At 42.0% G+C, this 20675-nt stretch overlaps 2 protein-coding genes across 3 annotated transcripts; both read left to right on the top strand.

Annotated features, from left to right (window-relative positions):
- The first annotated feature begins 44 nt into the window (after positions 1-44).
- On the top strand, positions 45-9956 carry ptpn9b (protein tyrosine phosphatase non-receptor type 9b). The gene is made up of 13 exons (XM_086120693.1): positions 45-145; positions 2374-2517; positions 2661-2750; positions 2875-2999; positions 3108-3213; positions 3965-4075; positions 4839-5734; positions 6231-6327; positions 6414-6483; positions 6584-6662; positions 6742-6892; positions 7447-7654; positions 7791-9956. The coding sequence occupies exons 1-13, from the start codon at positions 113-115 to the stop codon at positions 8012-8014; spliced, it is 2334 nt and encodes a 777-aa protein (XP_085976819.1). The 5' UTR covers positions 45-112; the 3' UTR covers positions 8015-9956.
- Positions 9957-10863: 907 nt separating this feature from the next.
- melk (maternal embryonic leucine zipper kinase) lies at positions 10864-19587 on the top strand. Of its 2 annotated transcripts, none has more exons than XM_086120204.1 (18): positions 10864-10996; positions 11166-11262; positions 11343-11428; positions 11928-12044; positions 12130-12273; positions 12368-12436; positions 12777-12869; positions 13063-13161; positions 13620-13688; positions 13789-13887; positions 14210-14296; positions 15663-15794; positions 15874-16032; positions 16707-16977; positions 18485-18581; positions 18662-18818; positions 18894-18997; positions 19082-19587. In XM_086120204.1, exons 2-18 carry the CDS (start codon positions 11184-11186, stop codon positions 19257-19259), a joined length of 2040 nt encoding a protein of 679 aa, XP_085976330.1. In that variant the 5' UTR covers positions 10864-10996; positions 11166-11183; the 3' UTR covers positions 19260-19587. The 2 variants fall into 2 exon arrangements, with proteins under 2 accessions (XP_085976330.1, XP_085976331.1); XM_086120205.1 differs by having other exon boundaries at positions 10879-10996; positions 11163-11262.
- Positions 19588-20675: the final 1088 nt, after the last annotated feature.

Raw genomic sequence — 20675 nt, forward strand, 5'->3', positions numbered from 1 at the left:
CGCGAGTGTGGGCGGGACTTGACTGTCAGAGGGAGAAGGGCGTGAGCAGGCAGCTGGTGGGCGTGCTCCCGATGCCCCGCCCTCTGCTCGTTGCGACGTTGCTGAGGCTAAGATGGCGGAAGCCCTGTCAACTCAGGAGCACCTGGTAAGCGTTTTTTGGCGAAGTTTTCACCTGATTTTATGCAGTGTGTACCTTCCAACTTGATACAGTTAATTAAAGCAACCACTGAAGAGTTGCCGTAACATTCTCTGCCACTGACTGGTCTGAGTAGCAATAAGCTGCTGTGACTCGAACGCACCCTCCTTCAGGGCGACTGTCTCCGGTGTGCCTGACAGCGGTTAGCATGAGCAATGTTGGCTAACCCAAACTGCGGGCGATTGCCGCTGTTTATTTACCCACCCCCAAACTATCAATTTCCCACTGTGTTTTACAAGTGTTGTTCATGTTTAACGGAGATACGTCTTTTTTTTTTCAATATTACGATCAACGTGGCGTAAAGTGCCCGTGAAGCTATGGTTAGCATTTAGCGACCACATGCAATTTAGCCCCCGAGCAAATGGTAACAACTACTCTTAAGCAGCAAGGGAATTCTTGCACGCTGGTCTTTCTTAAAATATATGTGCCTTCTCATAGAGCGATGCTCGTTTTAGAGCGTCGTCATACTGAAAACTTTCCAGGGTTGTTATTCTGTCTTATAAATTTTTCGTTCAGAGCTTACTGTCAAGTAATGTCATAATTTTCCTCTGAGACTTCTCAGAATTTACTCTTCCTATTCTCAGCAATTATGTTGTTGTCAATACAGTATCTGTATTACAAGTGCAGAAGGCCTGTCATCAACAGCACAGCACGACATTTTTAACCAAGCGGGCAAGTCAAATTACTAATAATAAAGACGTGAACACTATTAAACGTGTCATCAAAAAGTATACAGCTTTTTATCTATGCTTTTTTTTAATGCATGGGGAAAAATAAAATTAAATAATCCCGGTATGATCTGAAAGGATTGAATACGGTCACTGTGCAAGATGTTGGCAGTAGATTGCTGTGGATTGTCGATGATGAACACTCACTTATTCGACACCCTCCTTGTAGTAGATGTCAGGCTGTCCAACTATGTACCCTCAAGAGAGCCTGCCTTCCTCATCAATTTATCCAGTTGGGAAGCGCTGGTTTTCTTGAATCTTCCTGTCCCCAGAGCACACAACTGCTCACTCAAGGGAGCTGACTATAACAGAGTGGTAGACCATCTTCAGCATCTTTGTGCATATGATAAAGGAAGAAGCAAGGTTAGCAAGGTCAAATGTGTAATTCCATCAATACAAATACTAGACAGGTGTACATTGCACAAGCGTGTGAATATTTCTGGACTGATAATTGTCATAATTGAGGAAATTACACCATGATGATAAACTGTTTTGACCAATTTAAGATAAGTACCAAACTACTATTTGAACTATGGTGTGTACAACGTGACTTGTGTCGTTGTGATTTTCTGCTCATCCCATAAGCGAGTCACTCAGGTGATTGGTTTCGCCACGTTTTTATGTTGCATGCCCTATTTCTTGCAACCCTCTTTTTTAATCTGGGTTTGGAACCAGCAGTGACTGGGTGTATGAGCACTGGCTGGGAATTGATCTTGTGCCACCTGCGTGAAAGGCACTACAATAATTGTGATGACTATATGCGGTATTGTTTTATTCTTGTAAACTGAATTGGTTGGAGGTTACTTACACCTTAAATTCCTTCAATACCTGGTTAAATCGTAACACGGTCAAGTGTTTTTGGTCAAAACCAATGTCGAAGGAGTGACACTTTGATGCACACTTGCATGTGCAAAATGTCTTGGGCTGGATACCAGGTAATGATAATTACCTGTATTGATTGTTGCACTATAAAACACCACAATATTGATTGACGTTAAAATGCAAGGAGTGTGCTTTTGTCGCTGAATCAAAACATGTGCATGGTTGGTTGGCTGCGTCTGTAAAATAAATCTTGTATCTGCAATGTGACCCATTTGTTTCTTGGGTTTATCTGAAATTTGTGAAAGTAAAATGCAGTATTGTTGTATGTCATTGCCCTCCTTGTGCTAGTTCTAAATTTGAGGACAGATGCAGCTCAGTTGGCTGTTGTGGCTGCTTGCTTTCATCCATGTCATGTTCCACGGAGCACAGCATTTGCGTCTGACTTAATTATTGCATGAAAATGTATTGTAGCTTCATTAGAGAAAAAGTTGAAGGCCCTGGTAGACTTGATAATTTGATCCCAAGCCTCTGCTTATTCTGTTTCGACATTCTACACACGCGCGCATATACAGCCACAGCCACAGACAAGTCTCTTTTCCATCCCTCTCTATCTGTGTCATGTTCCAGGCTGTGGAGGAGTTCCTGAGTGAGGTGCGTCGCAGGGAGCAGCTTCAATGCGCTGGGCTCGTCTCCCAACCCACAGCTGTTAAGTTTCTTATGGCCCGCAAGTTTGATGTCTCCCGAGCCGTCGACCTCCTCCAAGCATACAAGGTACAACTGGGCCCAGCGTGGGGACACCACTGAAATACCCTTTTCAGCTGTCAGTGAGATCCTACAGAGCAGGCAAATATTTACTCCAGAACTGCAAACTAATGAGATTATGCTTCTCTCCTGCCACAAACATAACGTATCAGAACACAAGAATCAAAGAGGGGATCATCAATATAAACCCTGACGAGGAGCCACTCCGTTCTGAGCTGCTCAGTGGCAAGTTCACCGTCCTGGTGAGTGGTGGAGACCTACCGAAAAGTTGCTGTATATCTACACAGCACAGATATTTGTATTCCTACCATCTTCAAACAAAAATATTTATCTGTGTGCTTCCTTTTCTTTTTATGTTCCCTCCAGCCTGGACGTGACGCAAACGGTGCTGCACTTGCACTCTTCACTGCTCGCCTTCATCGGGCAGATGTGACCACTCACAAAGCTGTGCTGCAGGCCATCATTTATCAGCTTGATAAAGCCATAGACAGGTGACACACACACAACCACTGTGCCCTGAAACTCCCCCTTTTCTTTACAATTAATGCACCATCTTGAAGCTGTTGTCGATTTCTAAATGGTCTTTTGATTCTTCACAGTGTTCAAACTCAGAGAGACGGACTTATATTTATATATGACATGACCAACTCCAGTTATGGGAATTTTGACTATGATCTCTGTGTCAAGATTCTCAATTTGCTCAAGGTAAGTAATAAAGAATTTGGTTTTGCAGTGTGTCCAGATCAGTGATTCCCAACCATTTTGCTGCGGCACTGCAGTGTGCCATCAGAGATCTTTAAGTGGGTCCTGGGAAATCATCAAATCTCTATTTGAAAAGTTGAAAATTAAAACCTCAGTGTGTCTTTTAAATAAATAAGCAAGCCTAGATTTCACCTAAATTTGAGTAAATTGTTCTTTAATAAGTCCCCACTTATACTTTTCATGACATTTTTGCTTGGTGGTGTCATAGCACCAGACTAACTTTTTTCTTTTTGTTTTTTTACTAGGAGCGCATTGGCCGCTAATCTGATGTTTTAGAGTGCAAGTACAAAATTTAGGGCCGCACATGAATCACAAATTGACTTAGTAGTTTAAATATTCAGATTTCCACCCACTTTCACTATATTGTTGATACATGGGCAGAAGTATGGAGCAGATGTTTGCCATCTGCAAAAGATGCCCAAGAATAACAACAACAACAACAAAAAACATGACACACGCACGATTAGATACAATACATCTGTATTTGTATAGCGGTTTGAGATGAAAAATGTAGTTGCACTGTCTCGAATTTTAGGGGCAAAATGTCCTAGTTGAGTGGCAGTCTTGAGCCCCGGGTGTGCTGTGAGATTTTGTCAATGTAAAAATATGTCCGTCTGCTCTATAAAGGTGGGGAATCACTGGTGTTATTTTAATTAAGATCACTGATTCGCTACCTACCGTTTGTTTCCTCTAGGGGGCGTTTCCTGCTCGCTTAAAATGTGTCTTCATTGTGTCCTCGCCTCTTTGGTTTCGAGCACCTTTTGCAGTCCTTCGCCTCTTCGTGCGTGAGAAGCTGAGAGAACGGGTAAGACTGGTTTCACCAAGAAGGCCATAGTTTATCTTTTAAAAAGCTCCTGATCTTTTGCTATGAATTGAACCCCTGTTTATTGGAAGTCATCCATTCTCTTCCACCCTGCTGTAATTGAATTATCACAAAAAAATTGCAAGCGAAAAATGCATCAAATAGAAAATACTGTACAACACTGTATTGATTAACTGTGACGATCCCTGATGGGACAAGCCGAAAGATTTTCAAATGTATTCAAAAGTGCTGCGTACAGTGGATTACCGCTAGTTTGCTGTATGTTAAGACTCGACACTGACATTGTTATCTTGCGTTGTCAAGACAGCAGCTGCGGAACTCCCCCTATTCTATCAGAAGCATATCGCAGAGTTTTATGTTCTGAGTGGACAGGATTTTCCACTGAGTCTGAGGCTCACTAAGCTTTTGAAGACTTAGGACACAAAGGGGCATTCATCGTTTGACCCGAGAATGCTTCATATTACCAGCAGCCAATCAGAGCCCAACACTGCTTAAAAATGTTATTTATTTTCATCATACCTTTTTTCACAGTACTTTTTAACCAATATTTATGTTTTCACTATTGTGGAGCATTATTTACAGTACTGTATTGACACAAAAAGCTGTACTATCCATAAAAAACATTGCCGTGTTGGGAAAAAACACTGGACACTCGAACAAGGGCGTGAATGCTGAAACATGGTAGAGTTGGGGTTCACTGCATAGGTCTATTGAAATGTGTTTCCTTTTCTTTTTCATCCTCCAGGTGTGTACAGTGAAGGCTCACGAGCTCGCCAGTCACATCCCAGTCTCCTCCCTCCCTGAGAACCTAGGCGGGACATCCCAGTACAGCCATGTGGCCTGGATCCAGTCCTGCATAAACGCAAACACTGTGGAGGGAGACACACAAGTACATGACACACACGACTGCGTGGGAAGCCTGCTGCGCTCTTACAGCCTTGAGTGCAAGGAACCGAGCATTGGCGCAACGCTGACCCATGGTCATTTAAGTACCCATCTGGGCTCTGAGCTAGCCGCGGCTAACTCTAACTTCTACGACGACAGCAATGCGAACCCTCACAACCACTGTGGTGTGGATGAGGGCAGGACTCTGGGTCATCCGAAGCTGAGCGCCCATTCTGCTGCAAACAGGCTACAGGGGAACCACCAACACTGGAACGGATCAGCTGGGAGTGGAAACAACATGGCCGTCAGTGGCTTGAATCCCAATTCGAACATGAATGGTCGTGGACGGCAAGCTCCCCCCCAGTCGGACACACCCCCTGACACGCCGCTCTCTCACAAAGGTGATACAGACGCAGTGGATGGCAGAACAATAGACTCGGATCACGGACCTCTGAGTGAGCGTATTCAAGAAGTGGATGAGGAGGGTGAGGAAGAGGAGGGTGTGCCTCCGTTGCCCCAGAAATCTTTGCCTCGACCGCCCCACCAACCCGCCTCCCAGACATCACCCATGTCCTCGTCATGGGGTCCTGATGACGAGGACTGCTGCATGGAAGAGTCAGTTCACATGCCGGAGCAGGGAGGCATGGCGATGCACGAGCTGGTGGATCATGTGAAAAGGAAGAAGAAGAAAGGGATCTATCAGGAATATGAGGAGATTCGCAAGGAGCCACCAGCAGGCACCTTTGACTATTCCAAGTGAGATATTGTCAGATGGTCCTTATTTTTGCTGATTTTATTCATTCATGTTACGATAATGATCAAACTTCTAAGAACAACTGCTTCTTTCACAGTATGCACAGAACAGCAACACATATAATACATATACGTCCTTGCACGTAGAACCATATCTACTTGGCACTGTTTAAATTACATTTCTTAAGGTGACGTAGGCCTAGAGTAGTGATACGTTGTAACATGAGGACATTCCATATAGATAATAAATTGTTCATTTATTTATTATGTGTGTTAAGCATATTGTTTTGTTCAGGTTGTTTTTGGGACACCTGCATTGTGTTTAGCTAACAAATTCTTATTTCCTGAAAGCTACGCCCTGGCAAATGTAATCCCGGCATTTTATCTGTCAAGATCACCTATCCAGCACTTCCGTTCATCCTCATTATCCTGTGTGGGCAGCTCAGCTCAGTAAACTCCCTGTTGCGAGTTGACATTTCGTTTGTATGTTCATTTCCAGGAAACTCTCCAATCAGCTCAAGAACCGTTACAGCGATGTTCTGTGTCTGGACCAGTCCAGAGTGCGACTCTGTCAGCTCTGTGATGATGAGGACGAGGTAATGACAAATCCATCTGAAGCCGACTGTGCGGGAGGCCTCGTAGAGGACTGTCACACCAAGCTCTTTTGCTGTGTGCCCTGCAGACTTCAGATTACATTAATGCAAGCTTCATGGATGGCTACAAGAGGAGAAAGGCATATATTGCTACTCAGGGTAAGAAGCACACAATTCTACTCTTGATTGTTTTTAATGAGATTCACTTGCTGCTCCTGGCGCTATTTCTAATAAATCGGTTGCTATTTTTGTTCCTCAGGTCCTTTGCCCAAAACATTTGGGGACTTTTGGCGCATGGTGTGGGAGCAGATGGTACTTATCATTGTTATGACAACGAGGTGAATTCTTTTAAAGTGACAGTTGCAAAAACGTGTACATGGCCGAGTAAGGACATCTCATACATGTTGTCTGTATCAGAGTGGTGGAGCGAGGACGTGTCAAGTGTGGTCAGTATTGGCCACTGGAGGAAGGCAGAACAGAGCAACACGGGTGTTTCCTGATCAGGAACACCCACATCCAGGTCTTCCATGACTTCAAACTCTCACATCTGGAGCTCTATAATACTCAAGTGAGTTCTTACCACCTGCAGTCTGAGCAGTCCTCCACCACTTTTTTCCCCAAACACCTTCAAGCCATATCTGGTAGAAAGGTTAGATGGCATAACCGTTTCCGCTGAACATGTTACAAGTAACTGGAATGGTTTCTGACTGAAAAATACCAATTCAAGTTAAAACATCTGATAACCTGGGGTTGTGTAATAGGTATATTGAGTAGTTCAGTGCAAGTACTTTTCAAGGTTGAAATGTTACCACAAGCACTTGTGATGGATGTAATCAGACCTACCCCCCACCCCCACCAACCCACAGGAAAAAGAAAAAAAATAAATGAATAAAACAAAGCATCCATTGTAATAGTTGCAGACGCAGACAGCGTGACACAGTTCAAACTCAAATTTTCCATCACACACTCTCAACTGATGAATCATGTGGTCGACTTGAAAAGAGCTATGTCAAAAATGTTCAAATTTCCGTTGCGCTTCCCCACGCTGCGGTCACAGGTGAGCAGGAGAGTATCTATTCTAATGTTGTAGAACATGAGTCTAATCGTCCTCTCTTTGTCAAGTCTGGGGAGAGACGGGATGTTTGCCACTACCTCTACGTCAGCTGGCCGGACTTCGGAGTGCCCAAGAGTGCGTCGGCCATGTTGGACTTCCGTGAGCATGTACTTCAGAGGCGGTTAGACACAGTCCAGAGCCTGGGCTCCAGTTGGAAGGGGCCTCCAGGGGGCCCTCCTGTGGTGGTACACTGCAGTGCGGGCATCGGCCGGACAGGTAAATGCAAATATGATGTTTTGTCAAATTCTGTTGGGGTTGTTTTTTTTTTTTTGGTCTTTCAATATTATCTATTCTGTGATATCTATTACCGGTTTTGATTTCCTCATTATGCTGACATTCCTCCTGGCTTTAGGCACCTTCTGCACACTGGACATCTGCCTGTCCCGGCTGGAGGACATCGGCACAGTAGACGTCCACCAGACTGTGCGGCGCATGCGCACGCAGAGGGCTTTCAGCATCCAGACGTGGGACCAGTACTACTTCTGCTACACCGCGGTCATCGAATATGCCATGCGCCGCGGCAAGCTGAGCCCGGTGCAGTGGTCCGACTCGGACATAGAGACTGACAGCGAGTGAGAGACACACAGGGGCTGGAAGTTGACCTAAGCCCATGTCAGCATGGAACGTTTGGCAGTAGACAATTGAGGCCGACGCCTGCAACTTCTATGACAAAAGAGCAAAGTGGATGTCTTGGTTTGGCTCTTGATGTGATGGGGGTGCCCCTCGTGTGAATGGACACGCAGGGCGACCTGAAGAGCTCTCTAAGAAAATGTGCGGAGAGCCCTGCCAATGTCAGGGCAAATGGCGGGGGGAGCTCTGCTTACCCTGCACTTGTCCCATTGACAAGAACCTTGTAGCATTTTTCTATTGACTTGCACATGAGGAATGGCAAACTTGAACCCACTGAAACCTTTATATTCTTTTCATCCTCAAACTGCCATTTCCTTTTTCAGGGGGGAGTGGGGGGTGCTTTTGAGTGAGACACGTTGTGAGAGATTATTTTGTGAGCCATTTGAGAATTTTATTTGATGTTCTTTTATCCCATGACATTTTTGGTTCTTCCTATGGTGCATTTTCTACACGTGTTTCATATTGTGTGCATGTGTAGACTAACTTTCCAAAGCCAAAGTCATCACCCCGAATGCTTGGATGTACTCCTTACTAAGATATTATAGACTGAAACCATGTATATTCTTGTAACATACAGCTACATTTATACATCGTTGTGCATAATAACCTCTTGAAGAAGTGTAAAAATGCCTTGTTTTAATATAATGGTTTTAAAGCTGGACAGGTAAATCGATCTAGTAAGCCAGGCTCTATAAATAGCAACAAAATTATTTTAAAAGTGATGTCTTGACATTTTTACTCTTCTTTGATTGGACTATTTTAAAGTAATTTGACCTTAAAAGTCCACCGTTTACCTGTTTAATCTTCCGTATTCCGTTACCCGTTCCAGTATTCCTCCTTACTCTTGAGACATATTCTGTCTCCGATAATTGTGCCTTCAGGTTGTTCTTTTTGTTTCATGTCACAGTACAAGATAAATAGTAATAATGACAGCCAAGCTTGTGCACTTGCATAGGACACGACACACTTTTTGCCTTCAGTGCTGCCGCTTAGGAGTACCGTAATAGGAAAGTCCTGAGTGGACAAAGTTCTGGTTCTTCTTATCATTTGACCTCAGGGGCAATTTTGGGGGTTTCTTTTAATATCCGTTACTGCATTTTTCATCTAAATTATCATACAAGCTAAATCTTTATTTTGTGTTTTCACTGTATTTTATCCTACTATATTTATGTCTTTTGTAAAAAAGAAAAGTACAGGTTCAAAGTCAATGAATGGTTGCTATGCCATCACAGCAGAATCATCCGATAAGCTGAACAAATCAGACGTTGAACTACATACATACAGTACGTATATATAATTTTTTTTTTTTTTTTGGGGTGTGTGTTGGAGAATACCCTACCATGGTATTTTCGTAACTGACTCAGAGAATCGCTGATTGTTCAAATGCTTTCTGGTGTATTTTTTTAGGAGGAGGGTTGCTTAACAATATATTATAGTCTGGCCAAGAAAAGAGCGGTAATGGAACAAAAAGTTTCTGCTGTGTGTCTGAAAATTGATTGATTTGTTAGCATGAACGCAAGAGTTTTGAATGTTTTAACGGGCTGCTATTTCATTCATCTTTGTGTATTTGGACCCCTCAATGCCAAAGGCCAAGGTTCACCTTTTCATGTATTTCAGCATGGACCTCCCAATGCAGCCACACATTCACCGATACACGCGAAGAGTCTCACGAGCACGTGTCATGACAAACGTCTTGCTGGAGGTAGCAAGCGCAAGAGCGTGCTAGGGTCTGGATTTTCCATATTTTTAAGTTGTCACATGAGGTGTGCATAAAAACAAGATCATGTGTCATCCTTGTTTTACTTTTCTCGTGTATATCTTGTGATTGAATGTTGGCTTTTTTACACCATGTACGCCTGGCTGGCCCATTAAAGCAATGCTATCACTATCTGGAAAGTATAGTATACAACACTCGAGTGATCGCTTACTGACCGGGTAAAACAACTAAACTAAACAAAAAACAACCTGATAGCGTAGAAATTTTATTTATACTGATACACAATTCAAAACACCTGCATATGTGGCTGCCATAACTTTTATTGCATATAATCACATTTAGTCTACTACATGATTATCTATGTACAGTATGTAATTCATTCGAAGATAAAATAACCTGCAAAGAGGGTTTTCTGTAAATGTGGTTGGGAGCTATTCATAATCTCAATGTAGTTCAAGCCTCTACTTATACAATGTTTGCCTCAAAGACAATTGTAAAGTAATATAGTTTGGGAAAACATTCTTGTTAAACTTGGTGCTTGAATTTGTGTCTCCTGCTGACATTTAACCTTTTTTTTTTTATCTACAGAGAACCAAAAAGAATCTCGTAATACTGTACTCGGATATCAATTATGCATACAAAGAACATCAAGTGGCTGGTTCAAAGTAATGTTAAAAAAATAAGAACATAGTACACATTGTGATGTCATGTGGGGAAAATGCCTTTTTCCTCCTCTTTTTAAAACTCAAAACCGATTTGGAAAATTACTATTGAAGTGTGTTAGAGCACACTGATAAAAAAAAAGTTCAATTCTGACAAGAGAGGAAAAGAAGCTGTGAATTTATGAAGATGAATTTGTAATTTTATATTAAATACAAGATTATTTTTTACACAGCACGGGGTGAGAACATGTAAAAAGCGGCAATCACTTGATCGCCGTACTATCCATCTTTCTCTAGAATTGTATGGAAGCATTTTCACGGAATTCCAGAGCTCAAAATAATTGCGACAGTAGCGCATTTGGCCACTCGAAGGCGGTCGAGAGCTAAAGCGGAAGCAGGAAGTTGACGTTTAACGTGCGAAATTCAAATTGGGTCTGACAAAACATTCCAAGCTGGCAGTAACCATTTAGCATTTTTGTTTTACGCATCGCCTCATATTCTGGTGACGGAAAGAAACGTCATTGCTACAAACGTGAGCTTTTTCCTAACGTAAGTCACATTGCTTTTGCTGGTCGTATCCTTGTTAAGTGAACACATAATTGGCGAGCTATGAATCGGCGTTAGCGGTCGTATAAATTTAGCGATATACTGTTTATGTCAGGTTTTTCACATTTTGAGATTAAGTGGATGTGTTCATGGCTGGTGTTGTGTCCAGCAGTCGGCTGAAGCAGGCAGAATGCCCGTGGAGAGGACCGAGCCCCGCGGGGCCGAAGAGCTTCACAAGTACTACGAGGTTTATGAGACTATCGGCTCAGGTAATATGTTGAAAGCACAAACTATCCCGACATTTTCTTGTACCATTTTGACATTTAAATGTGTATTTTTCTTTTTCCAGGGGGATTCGCTAAAGTGAAGCTGGGTCGTCACAAACTAACAGGAGAGAAAGTGGCCATTAAGATCATGAACAAGAAGGATCTTGCGGTGAGTCTTTCAGACACAAATGTATTATTAAGAATGGGAACACTGTTGAAAAATTTAAGTGCTACAGCAGCTACAAATAGCACAGATTTATAAAATAAACAGAATACAATATGTAATCGAATACGTTTTATAACATTTAAAATATGAGAACGTGAGAATGATCGGTGAGTCAATGAATGACAGCTAGTTATTTTTGGGTGAGATTGGCTACACTGTGTTTTACCTGTCCACCTTTAAAACCATTATTTTAAATCATGAAGGACGTTCTGTTTGTATTCCGTATTTGTATAACTGGTCATTTTTAGACGCATATCAAACTGGGTTAAATACAACCCCAAGTATTCATCCTAAAGCAAATGTCCAAAGGTTTTTGACCAATATACCCGTTTATATGATTGGTGAGGCATATACCTGTATGTGGTACAGCTCAGCGGTTATTTCCTGTACGACACGTCAAAGATGAAAGTGTTAGCTAAAACCGGTTGACATAATTACCTAGGAAGATCTTCCTCGAGTGAAGGTGGAGATCGAGGCAATGAAGAACCTCAGTCATCAGCACATCTGCCGTCTCTACCAAGTCATTGAGTCCCCCACACAGATCTTCATGATACTTGAGGTGAGCAGACAGACGGAAGTCGATAAACTGCAGCTGTGCATTTGTCTTCTATGCCTATCCGTTCCCTTACCTGTATCTCTTGCAGTACTGTCCAGGAGGGGAGTTGTTTGACTACATTATAGCAAAGGACCGGCTGTCAGAAGAGGAGACAAGAGTGTTTTTCAGACAAATTGTGTCTGCAATGGCCTACGTTCACAGCCAGGGTTACGCACACAGGGACCTTAAACCGGTAAAACCAGTGAGCAGGAGTGGAAGATTTTGAAGTTGTTAATGTGTCCTTTTGAAATGCAAATCTCATCATCTGCTGTCTCTCTAAACATTAGGAGAACCTGTTGATAGATGGAGACCACAACTTGAAGCTCATAGATTTTGGCTTATGTGCCAAACCGAAGGTACTTCAACTTGTCAACACTTTCGTGTGAGATCCAATACAAGATCGCTAATAATGCTCAGTTTTGACTGCCACTGTCTCAGAGGTAAAATTGAACTGGAGTTGGAAGTGGTGTTGAACGGTACCTTCACCACATTGAGAGCTGCTCCTAAAGTTTATAGTCACGCACAGCTGATGCAGTGGAGTTATATACCACAGCAAATTATATCCACAGTAAGCATCGTGTTAACTTAAGACCTCTCTGCCTGTGTCAATCAAGACTTTGGAAAGACAGAATTCTTGTTTTGGATGTATGTTCAGTAGATGCAGCATTTTGTGTAGCGTGTGATCGTGTGTCACAGGGAGGCCTTGGTTATGAGTTGATGACGTGTTGTGGAAGTCCAGCTTATGCTGCTCCTGAGCTCATCCAGGGAAAAGCTTATATTGGCTCAGAGGTGAGTGCTTCACAGCTCTTTTTCCTTTGGAGGCTGGGGGGGGTGTCTTCTCATACAAGCTTGTCCCTAAATAAATGCCAGGAATCTGAATGGTCTTCCACTAATCACAAAAACACTGTTCCTGTAGATTTACCTTGTCTTGGTGCCCTGAAGTAGGAATTAATGATTTCAAACACACAATACTATGTTCCAGGCTGACGTGTGGAGTATGGGCGTGTTGCTGTTCGCTCTGCTATGTGGTTATCTGCCCTTTGATGATGACAGCTGCGTGGTGCTCTATAGGAAAATTACTGTAAGAGCTAAATTTTCATTTTCATTGTTTCATAATTTTAATTTTTTTTTCCCGCAAACGTTGACCATACTTTGACTGAAAAACTTGTGAATAGTTAGGTTAGAGGAGTGTAAAAAGCAAACATGGTGAAGCATCATTTAGCTGTTATGCTGCACGCAAGTGCAATAAGATGCCAGCATATGTGACGTCATTCCCAAGTGTGAATGCTTTGAAACCATTTGGGGGAACCCCCCCCCATGCCTTTTATTCTTTCCTGTGATTGATGTCTGCAACTGATGCTTATTCATTATCCTGTGAAGGGGAGTCGTCAAAGTCAGGACAAGACTTTGACGACGGCTTGGAGATGCCTGGACATTACCTATAAGCGCTTACCCAGAAAAAAAAGCAGATATCTAGATGTTAGTATTTCAAGTTTATTACTGCGCCCTTATGTATGTATATGGCACATGTACTTTCAGAGAGGAAAGTATGATAACCCCTCATGGCTTTCCCCAGGAAGCATCCTCCTGCTCAACCAAATGATGCAGGTATGATTACATGTATCATAATGGGGAAAACAAAGTTTTAAAGCCACATATTGTCAGTGGAATCATTGAGTTGTCGTTACAATTTTTTTTTGTCCTTTAGGTGGACCCCAAGTTGCGTCTGGAAGTGCAGCAGCTACTTGAGCACCCTTGGGTAATGAAAGACCACAACAGCCCTGTGGAGTGGTGCAGCAGGCAGCCGGTACACTAACAAATCAATATGTGCATCTATTAATGTATAAAGCATATTTGCAACACAAAGTAGCCAATAGGTTCAATTTAACGAAAGCTCAGCGAGTTAAATGCAACACAATCCTTTATTAATATAGCACTTTTACAACAGTTAGAGCTGTAGCAAAGAGCTTTTCAGAGCATCTAACATTAAATAATAATACAGTAGAACACAACATATTATAACATACTTATACTATAAAACCACGGAGGTTGCATAACTTCCATCGCATCAAAGTTTAACTTGTTTGTGCTCACGGTGCTGTTCAACCAAACCAGTGTTTATTTTGTAGCTGGGTCACATAGACGAGGACTGCATCACTGAAATGGCAGTCAATATGAAGCGTTCCAGAGAAAGCACCACAGCTCTTGTAAAAGAGGTATGTGCCACTTTTTTTTTTTTTTGCATCAGAACCCAACCTGGAGAATGTGTCAACCATGGGAAAACAGAGGAAATAAAACAAAAAAAAAAAAGCCAACATTCTGCCATTTATCTTGATCGCACATTTGAACGACACCACAACTCCCAACCACAATTGATCTTCATTTTACATTTGCCGCTGAGCTATCATGCAACTATGGAGATTTATATGCCCTGCTTATATTTCAAATACAGATACAGTGGAACTTCTCTCTTCGTAATTTGCCCAAAACCTTCGGGGAAATTTCGTGTCTAAAACATCAGACGTTGAACAATGTCGCCACATGACATCACATGAGATTAAATTCAGCATTACTATATGACAGTTAACCTCTTCACACAGTTATGATCATGGTTGTTCTTTTAACTATTGTTTTTAGATTACTGTGGTGCCTTTCCTCACCAGTTTAATTCTTTCGATGACCTCACCCATTCCACATAAATCATGTTTACCAAGTAAACTGGATGGACATGTAATTAATCCATTCCGGTGGACAATAGAAAATGCTTGCTACATGGTTTTTAATACAACAAAATAGCACTTAACGGTATTGCGCATTATAAAAAAAACATCGTAATGTTGTAATTAAATAGAATGTAAAGAATTGTGTGCATCATGGTAATTGTTTGGCCACGAGAGGGCAGTATGATACAGATATACAGTACTGTACACACTTGATATTGAAACAGAAGACTTCCTCAGCTGCAATTTTGTTTGTTTTTTACGATGAATATATGCCTTTGTGTATTGTTGTATGCTCTATCTGCATGAACACTTGTGTTCATATATGGGTTGTTTATATTTAACTCTGATGTCTTGCATGACGTGTTGAACTTGGCAGTAAGATAGCGACTTGCTGGTTTGGTTAAATATGTACTGCGCAATCAATTGTCTTTATATTTAGTTTTAAGGTCAACTTTAATTGGGAGTAACAAAAAATAAAACGGCGTGAAGCAAGCGCTTGGACTCTTTTTTTTTTTTTTTTTTTTTTTTTTTTAAATAATTGTTCACTATCTGCCAAACTGTGGCGTGTTGTGAAGTTGGCTGCCACCAGAGGGAGCGCCTACAACTCAAAACTGTTTTGCGTCCAAAACCACACAAAAAAATTGACAGACGGACGACTCCTATCTCTCTTGTGAGTCGGGTCAAGTCGAGGTAGCACTTTTCTTACGGGAAATTATTCGTAAATACCAGCCAAACCAGAACATGTTTTTTTTCAACCCTCTCACTACGTTATAACTCAAGCAGTCATTGAGAAAACTCTCACAATTGCTGCACAATTAACTCGACCTCCAGTGATTTAAATGTGGTGTCATGTGTGCAGTGGCACTACGACCACATTACAGCCACATACTTGCTACTGCTGTCAAAGAAGCAGAGAGGCAAGCCAGTGCGCCTCCACGTGGAGCCCCACATCACAGAGGATGCCTGCTCTCCACTACATGGCCGATTACAGGTCCAACTGCGACTCCCAGCATGCCTTTCCTGTTCAATGTCTTGTCCTCAGCCACTAAAAGATATTGTCCCTTTTCCAGGCTAATAAATCTCTTCACTTTGCCGACGACGACGAAGCTGTAATTTTGGATTCGTTGGATCTTTGCTCAGACTACATCGATGATTGTCCGTGGGTACCCGTCTCACGTCATACACCTCAAGGGGTGCGAGAAAGGACAATCCGAATTATGGACGACAAGGTTGGTTCAAGTAGGGACTAATGCTGAATGATTTTGAAAAATAACCTAATTGCGATTTATTTTTACCCCTCAATATTGCTGCTGCGTTTATTCTTTCAAGGCCCGTTTCCATTTTTTTCAAATGCAAGCAATAAGTTTAACAATAAACAATTTCAGATTAATGACACATCAGTTTTGATATTACATATAAATAAATATCAAGGCAAATGAACCATGAATTAATATGAAGCAGTTTATTTACAGTGTGCACTTGAATTAGAAATAACTCACTAAAACTTTGACTCACTATGACAACTTCATAAAATTCTACTGAAAGAATGTGGCAAAACATAATTCATTCAGTCATAAATCAAATTACAGCAATAATGCAAACAAATCTGTGGCTTTATCACTTAAACTTATGTTTTGTGAAACAATATGTTATGTGGACTGCACATCTTCAGCACTCAACTTGAAATTAATGAAATAAATATGCATGTATTTTTTTTTAAATGATGTGAAATATTAAAAAAAAAAAATTCCTCTCCAAAGTGCAGCGTCTGCATTTTTTAAATAGCATTCTATGACATTGCGATGTCGATTTGAATTTGATTAAATGTTCAGCCCTAGTAGAGACAAGTGCGTCCATTATGCTTTACCGGAGAAATATTTAACTATAAAATGTATTTCTATAGAGGGTGGCATCGCCGGTAGAGAAACGATATGGTCGAAGCCCGCCGCCTGACAGAGGTCAAGTGACAGGCCCGCACCACCAAGAGAGGAGGCGCAAAGAGCATCAACAAGCCAGTGAGAACAAAGAGAATGTATCTCAGCAGGAGAAAGCAGTGGAGATCTTTGCACAGCCTCCACCTCGCACCCCTTCCTCCAACAAGAACACACGCCCCAAGAACGTGTTGACCACACCCAATCAAAATGTGTCCAGTGGCACCAGAAGCACACCAAAAGGTTGGATTATGACTCTCTTATTTTACCTAATAAACTCCAAGGAGATTGAATTACTCTGCAAAGGTTCGAATGCATTTTGGGTTCATCCATAAATTCAAGTTTTTCGCTTCCAGCTTTGGGGAAAGCCCTTTATTTTGTGTGTGCATGCACAAAGCAAAATCCATAAAGGCGTGCTTCGGTGGAAGAGTTGCCCAACTCCATCAAACATTTGGGGATGAACTAGAGGAGAGATTAGCCAGCCGGCCCGTTCTCAGATCTAATGTCAGTGTTACTTGGATGAATAGTTCAAAGATTCCTGTCGGCGCACTCCAAAAAGTCGAAGGTCTTTCCAAGCGCGTCTCAAATTTGACAGTGCATCGGGTGGTAGGAGTGATCAGGTGTCCCGTTACTTTTGCCCGTCCAGTGTTTTTGTCTCTTTCCATTAATACATTTGTCGTCTTGTTTCTCTAATTATTACAGCACCCCAAACCACATAGTGAACATTTGCAAATAAATTGTCTTGTGGTAATAGCCTATTTTGGGGGTGGGGGTGGTGGATTTTTTTTCTCCTTGTAGCTTTTTCTGTTTCTCTGATTTTCCCGGTCATTAAGCTTTTGAAAGTGGCCGCACACACTTCCCACTGTCAACTGGCTGCTCGGCTTATCATGACGCTAATTCTATTGGCTGAAATGATGGACGCTAATAGAAATGGCGGATCATTACAGCCATAATTATGTGCCAAGGCGAATCATTTGCGGATATTGTGTCCGTCTCCACTTTTTTTTCCCTTTTTTTTTTTTTTATTAAACCACCTCACTCCAGAGTTCTGGCTGCTCACATCACAACTCTTATGTACTGCATCAACTTGGTGGAACTTTGAATCCAAAAGTCACTGTATACTAGATTTTATATGTCGCAACACAGCCGGAAACGGTGTCAGTAAACGCAGCCAGTGGGGGAACGTTGTGGTCATTGTCGCCGGATACTAACACGAAGCTAGCATCATGTAACAATGATAACGTCTGCAGTATGGAAATATTTTAAAGTGGAATGTGGAGACAGTGCAATGGGCAACCTGCAGTTTGTGCAAATTGACTATTTGACGTGGGGGAAGGGATCGAGCTGCGTTTTAACACAACTAATTTAATACGCCACCTGAATAACTGATGTCCCCACACCACCGAAATACGGCTCCTGAAGATCTCACGTGCCCAATCTCCCCACAAAGATTTGAATGTTTTACTCGGTTTCACTGCTCCGCTAGCCATATAGAGGGTGTCATGTCGGGATACTTTTGTGAGGGAAAACAAGACAATTTGGATCCGTTCTTTTTTTCTCTCTCTCCTCTCCTCTCCTCTCCTTCACACATTGCCAAGGTGTTAGATTGAGACTCAGATCCTCAAAATCAGTTGACTGACCAAAGAAAATGTGATTGGGACATCCATGTATATCATTGTTGTTGTTACTGAGATGATCCTAGGGTGGTGACGTTTCATTCAGGTCAGGTGTGTTTGTCTGTGTGTTGCAGCTGAAGGCAGTGGTTCTAAAGAGGCTCATAAGAGGAGAGTAGCAGACAGCAAAGAGTCCACCAACATCGAGATCCTCGCCTTTAGTCCTGAAAGAAGGCAAGTCACACCACTGCAAGGGGTGGAGAAAAAAGACCGACACCATCTGTTAAAGTTTTTGTCTACGTCTTCTTCCACAGGTCTCGTTCTTTGGACATGGCCGGCAGCGGAGACAGCGGAAAGAAGCGAAGGGGAGGGCGAGTGTTTGGCTCCCTGGAGAGGGGCCTGGACAAGGTGATCACCATGCTCACCCCCAGCAAGAGACGAGCGTTGCGAGACAACCCGCGCAAGATCAAGGCACGCACGCGCTCCTGAATGAACACGCTAGTTCCGTTTGTGCCTTTTCTAACTGCGTGTTTCACCTCCCCGCAGGCCCAGTACAACGTGACCCTGACGGGGCAGACCAACCCGGACCAGGTGCTGAACCAGATTCTCTCCGTCCTGCCTGAGAAAAATGTTGACTTCAGACAGAAAGGGTAAGAAATATCTGCCCCTGCCTCCCTCATCACCCTGAATATGAATGCAACATCGAGAAACTTTGTTATTTTCCTTTTGTCCAGCTATACGGTGAAGTGCAGGACCTGGGATGACTTTGGCAAGGTGACCATGGCCTTTGAGCTAGAGGTGTGCCTGCTGCACAGGCCGGAAGTGGTCGGCGTGCGACGTCAGCGACTAAAAGGAGATGCTTGGGTCTACAAGCACCTGGTGGAGGACATCCTGTCCACATCCAGCATCTGAGCTTTACAAGTCACTGATTTTTAATACCAGCAAGCCTCAAAACTACCATGACACATTACATTACCATTACATCATGTACAGTCAATTCTCCCCCCCCCCCCCATATCAACATTTTGTTTTATTTCTTGTCAGTTCACAAACAAATCATGTATAAACTGTATTTAATGTACAGATTTTTAATCTGGATATAGGAATGTTTTGACCTCTAAATCTGGTTGATTTTGTCGCATAAAGAAAGCACAACTTAGTTGTCTTTTTTTTAAATGTGTGTTTACAACGATGTTTGTTTTGTAAATCAATGTTTGTCTGGCATGTTTGTGACAATGTAAAGGGAGCAAAATAAATGGTTTCTGCATCTAAATTGAGTCCATTTCTCAAATAATTAAACAATAGGAAATATGGCCGCAAAATCGATGGAGAAATCAAATTAAAGCTTTTCAGTAAATAGTTTTACCCCTCCCATCCCCTCCAAACACTTAACTTTAAAGTATTGCTTAGCTGCTGTTCTCATTTTGCTGTCAAGAAATAGGAGACTATCGCACATCGCAAAGAAAACGAACGACACAATTATGCAAATAAAAGGCAAATTGTGCTCACATCAAGCAGCTTGTCACTACCATTTGAAATGAACTTACCCGTAAAAGAGAATTAAACAGTGTGCAGTGATCCCTCGCTCTAACGCGGTTCACTTTCCGCGGCTTCGCTGTTTCATGGATTTTTTTCGTGCATTTTTTTAATGCTTTTAACCCTTTAAATCAGAACGCGCCGGCGGTGCCGCGTGTCGACAGTACAGTATTTCCAAAAACTATTATAGTTATTTGTTGAAAACGCTTTTTTTTGTTGTTGTTGTAATTGGGCCTGAAAACAGGTTTTGGTCTTTGATTTCATTGTATATATAGTTAAGTATTGTATAATAACTGTAAAAAAATTAAGTTCACAACTTCACGGATTTCACTTATCATTGGTTCTTTTTGGAACGTAACCCCCGCTATAAACGAGGGATTACTGTATATTTAACCACAAAAATTTTCAACCGAAACAAATCATATATTCAGGAATTTTGTGGGAGGTAAAAAAAAAAAAAGAATAAATAAAATAAAAACAAAGGGGAAAAAAATCATTTCAGTATTCTGTCATTGTTCCTCCATACAGACAGGTGGCGCTCTAATTCCAATCCTGCCACCTGTTTTGCAACTTTTTTATTTTGCCACCTAAGAAGATTAAATGTGAGGAATGTGAAAGGCTACAGAGAGATTCCGCAAGCTGAAATCATTTAACATTTTCCGGCCTTGAGTTGAAAGTCAAATTGTTTGCAGGTGTGAGTGCTGGAGAAAGATGAGACTTCTGCTGGCAGTGGCTCTCATTGTGCTTTTCTTGTGTAAGTCGAGAGTAGTTTTTTTTTTTTTCTTGAATGAG

Source organism: Hippocampus guttulatus, chromosome 9 (genome assembly GCF_054856545.1).
Source record: "Hippocampus guttulatus isolate MCC_2025c chromosome 9, RoL_Hgut_1.0, whole genome shotgun sequence".
Classification (NCBI taxonomy): domain Eukaryota; kingdom Metazoa; phylum Chordata; class Actinopteri; order Syngnathiformes; family Syngnathidae; genus Hippocampus; species Hippocampus guttulatus.

Bases quoted from the DNA above. Each gene is read 5' to 3' on its own strand.
- ptpn9b (XM_086120693.1), top strand. From the start codon at position 113: ATGGCGGAAGCCCTGTCAACTCAGGAGCACCTG. The intron at 2,518-2,660 runs GTACAACTGGGC...ATAACGTATCAG, and splicing joins ACCTCCTCCAAGCATACAAG to AACACAAGAATCAAAGAGGG. The intron at 3,214-3,964 runs GTAAGTAATAAA...TGTTTCCTCTAG, and splicing joins AGATTCTCAATTTGCTCAAG to GGGGCGTTTCCTGCTCGCTT.
- melk (XM_086120204.1), top strand. From the start codon at position 11,184: ATGCCCGTGGAGAGGACCGAGCCCCGCGGGGCCGAAGAGCTTCACAAG. The intron at 18,582-18,661 runs GCAAGTCACACC...CTTCTTCCACAG, and splicing joins GCCTTTAGTCCTGAAAGAAG to GTCTCGTTCTTTGGACATGG. The intron at 18,998-19,081 runs GTAAGAAATATC...CCTTTTGTCCAG, and splicing joins GTTGACTTCAGACAGAAAGG to CTATACGGTGAAGTGCAGGA.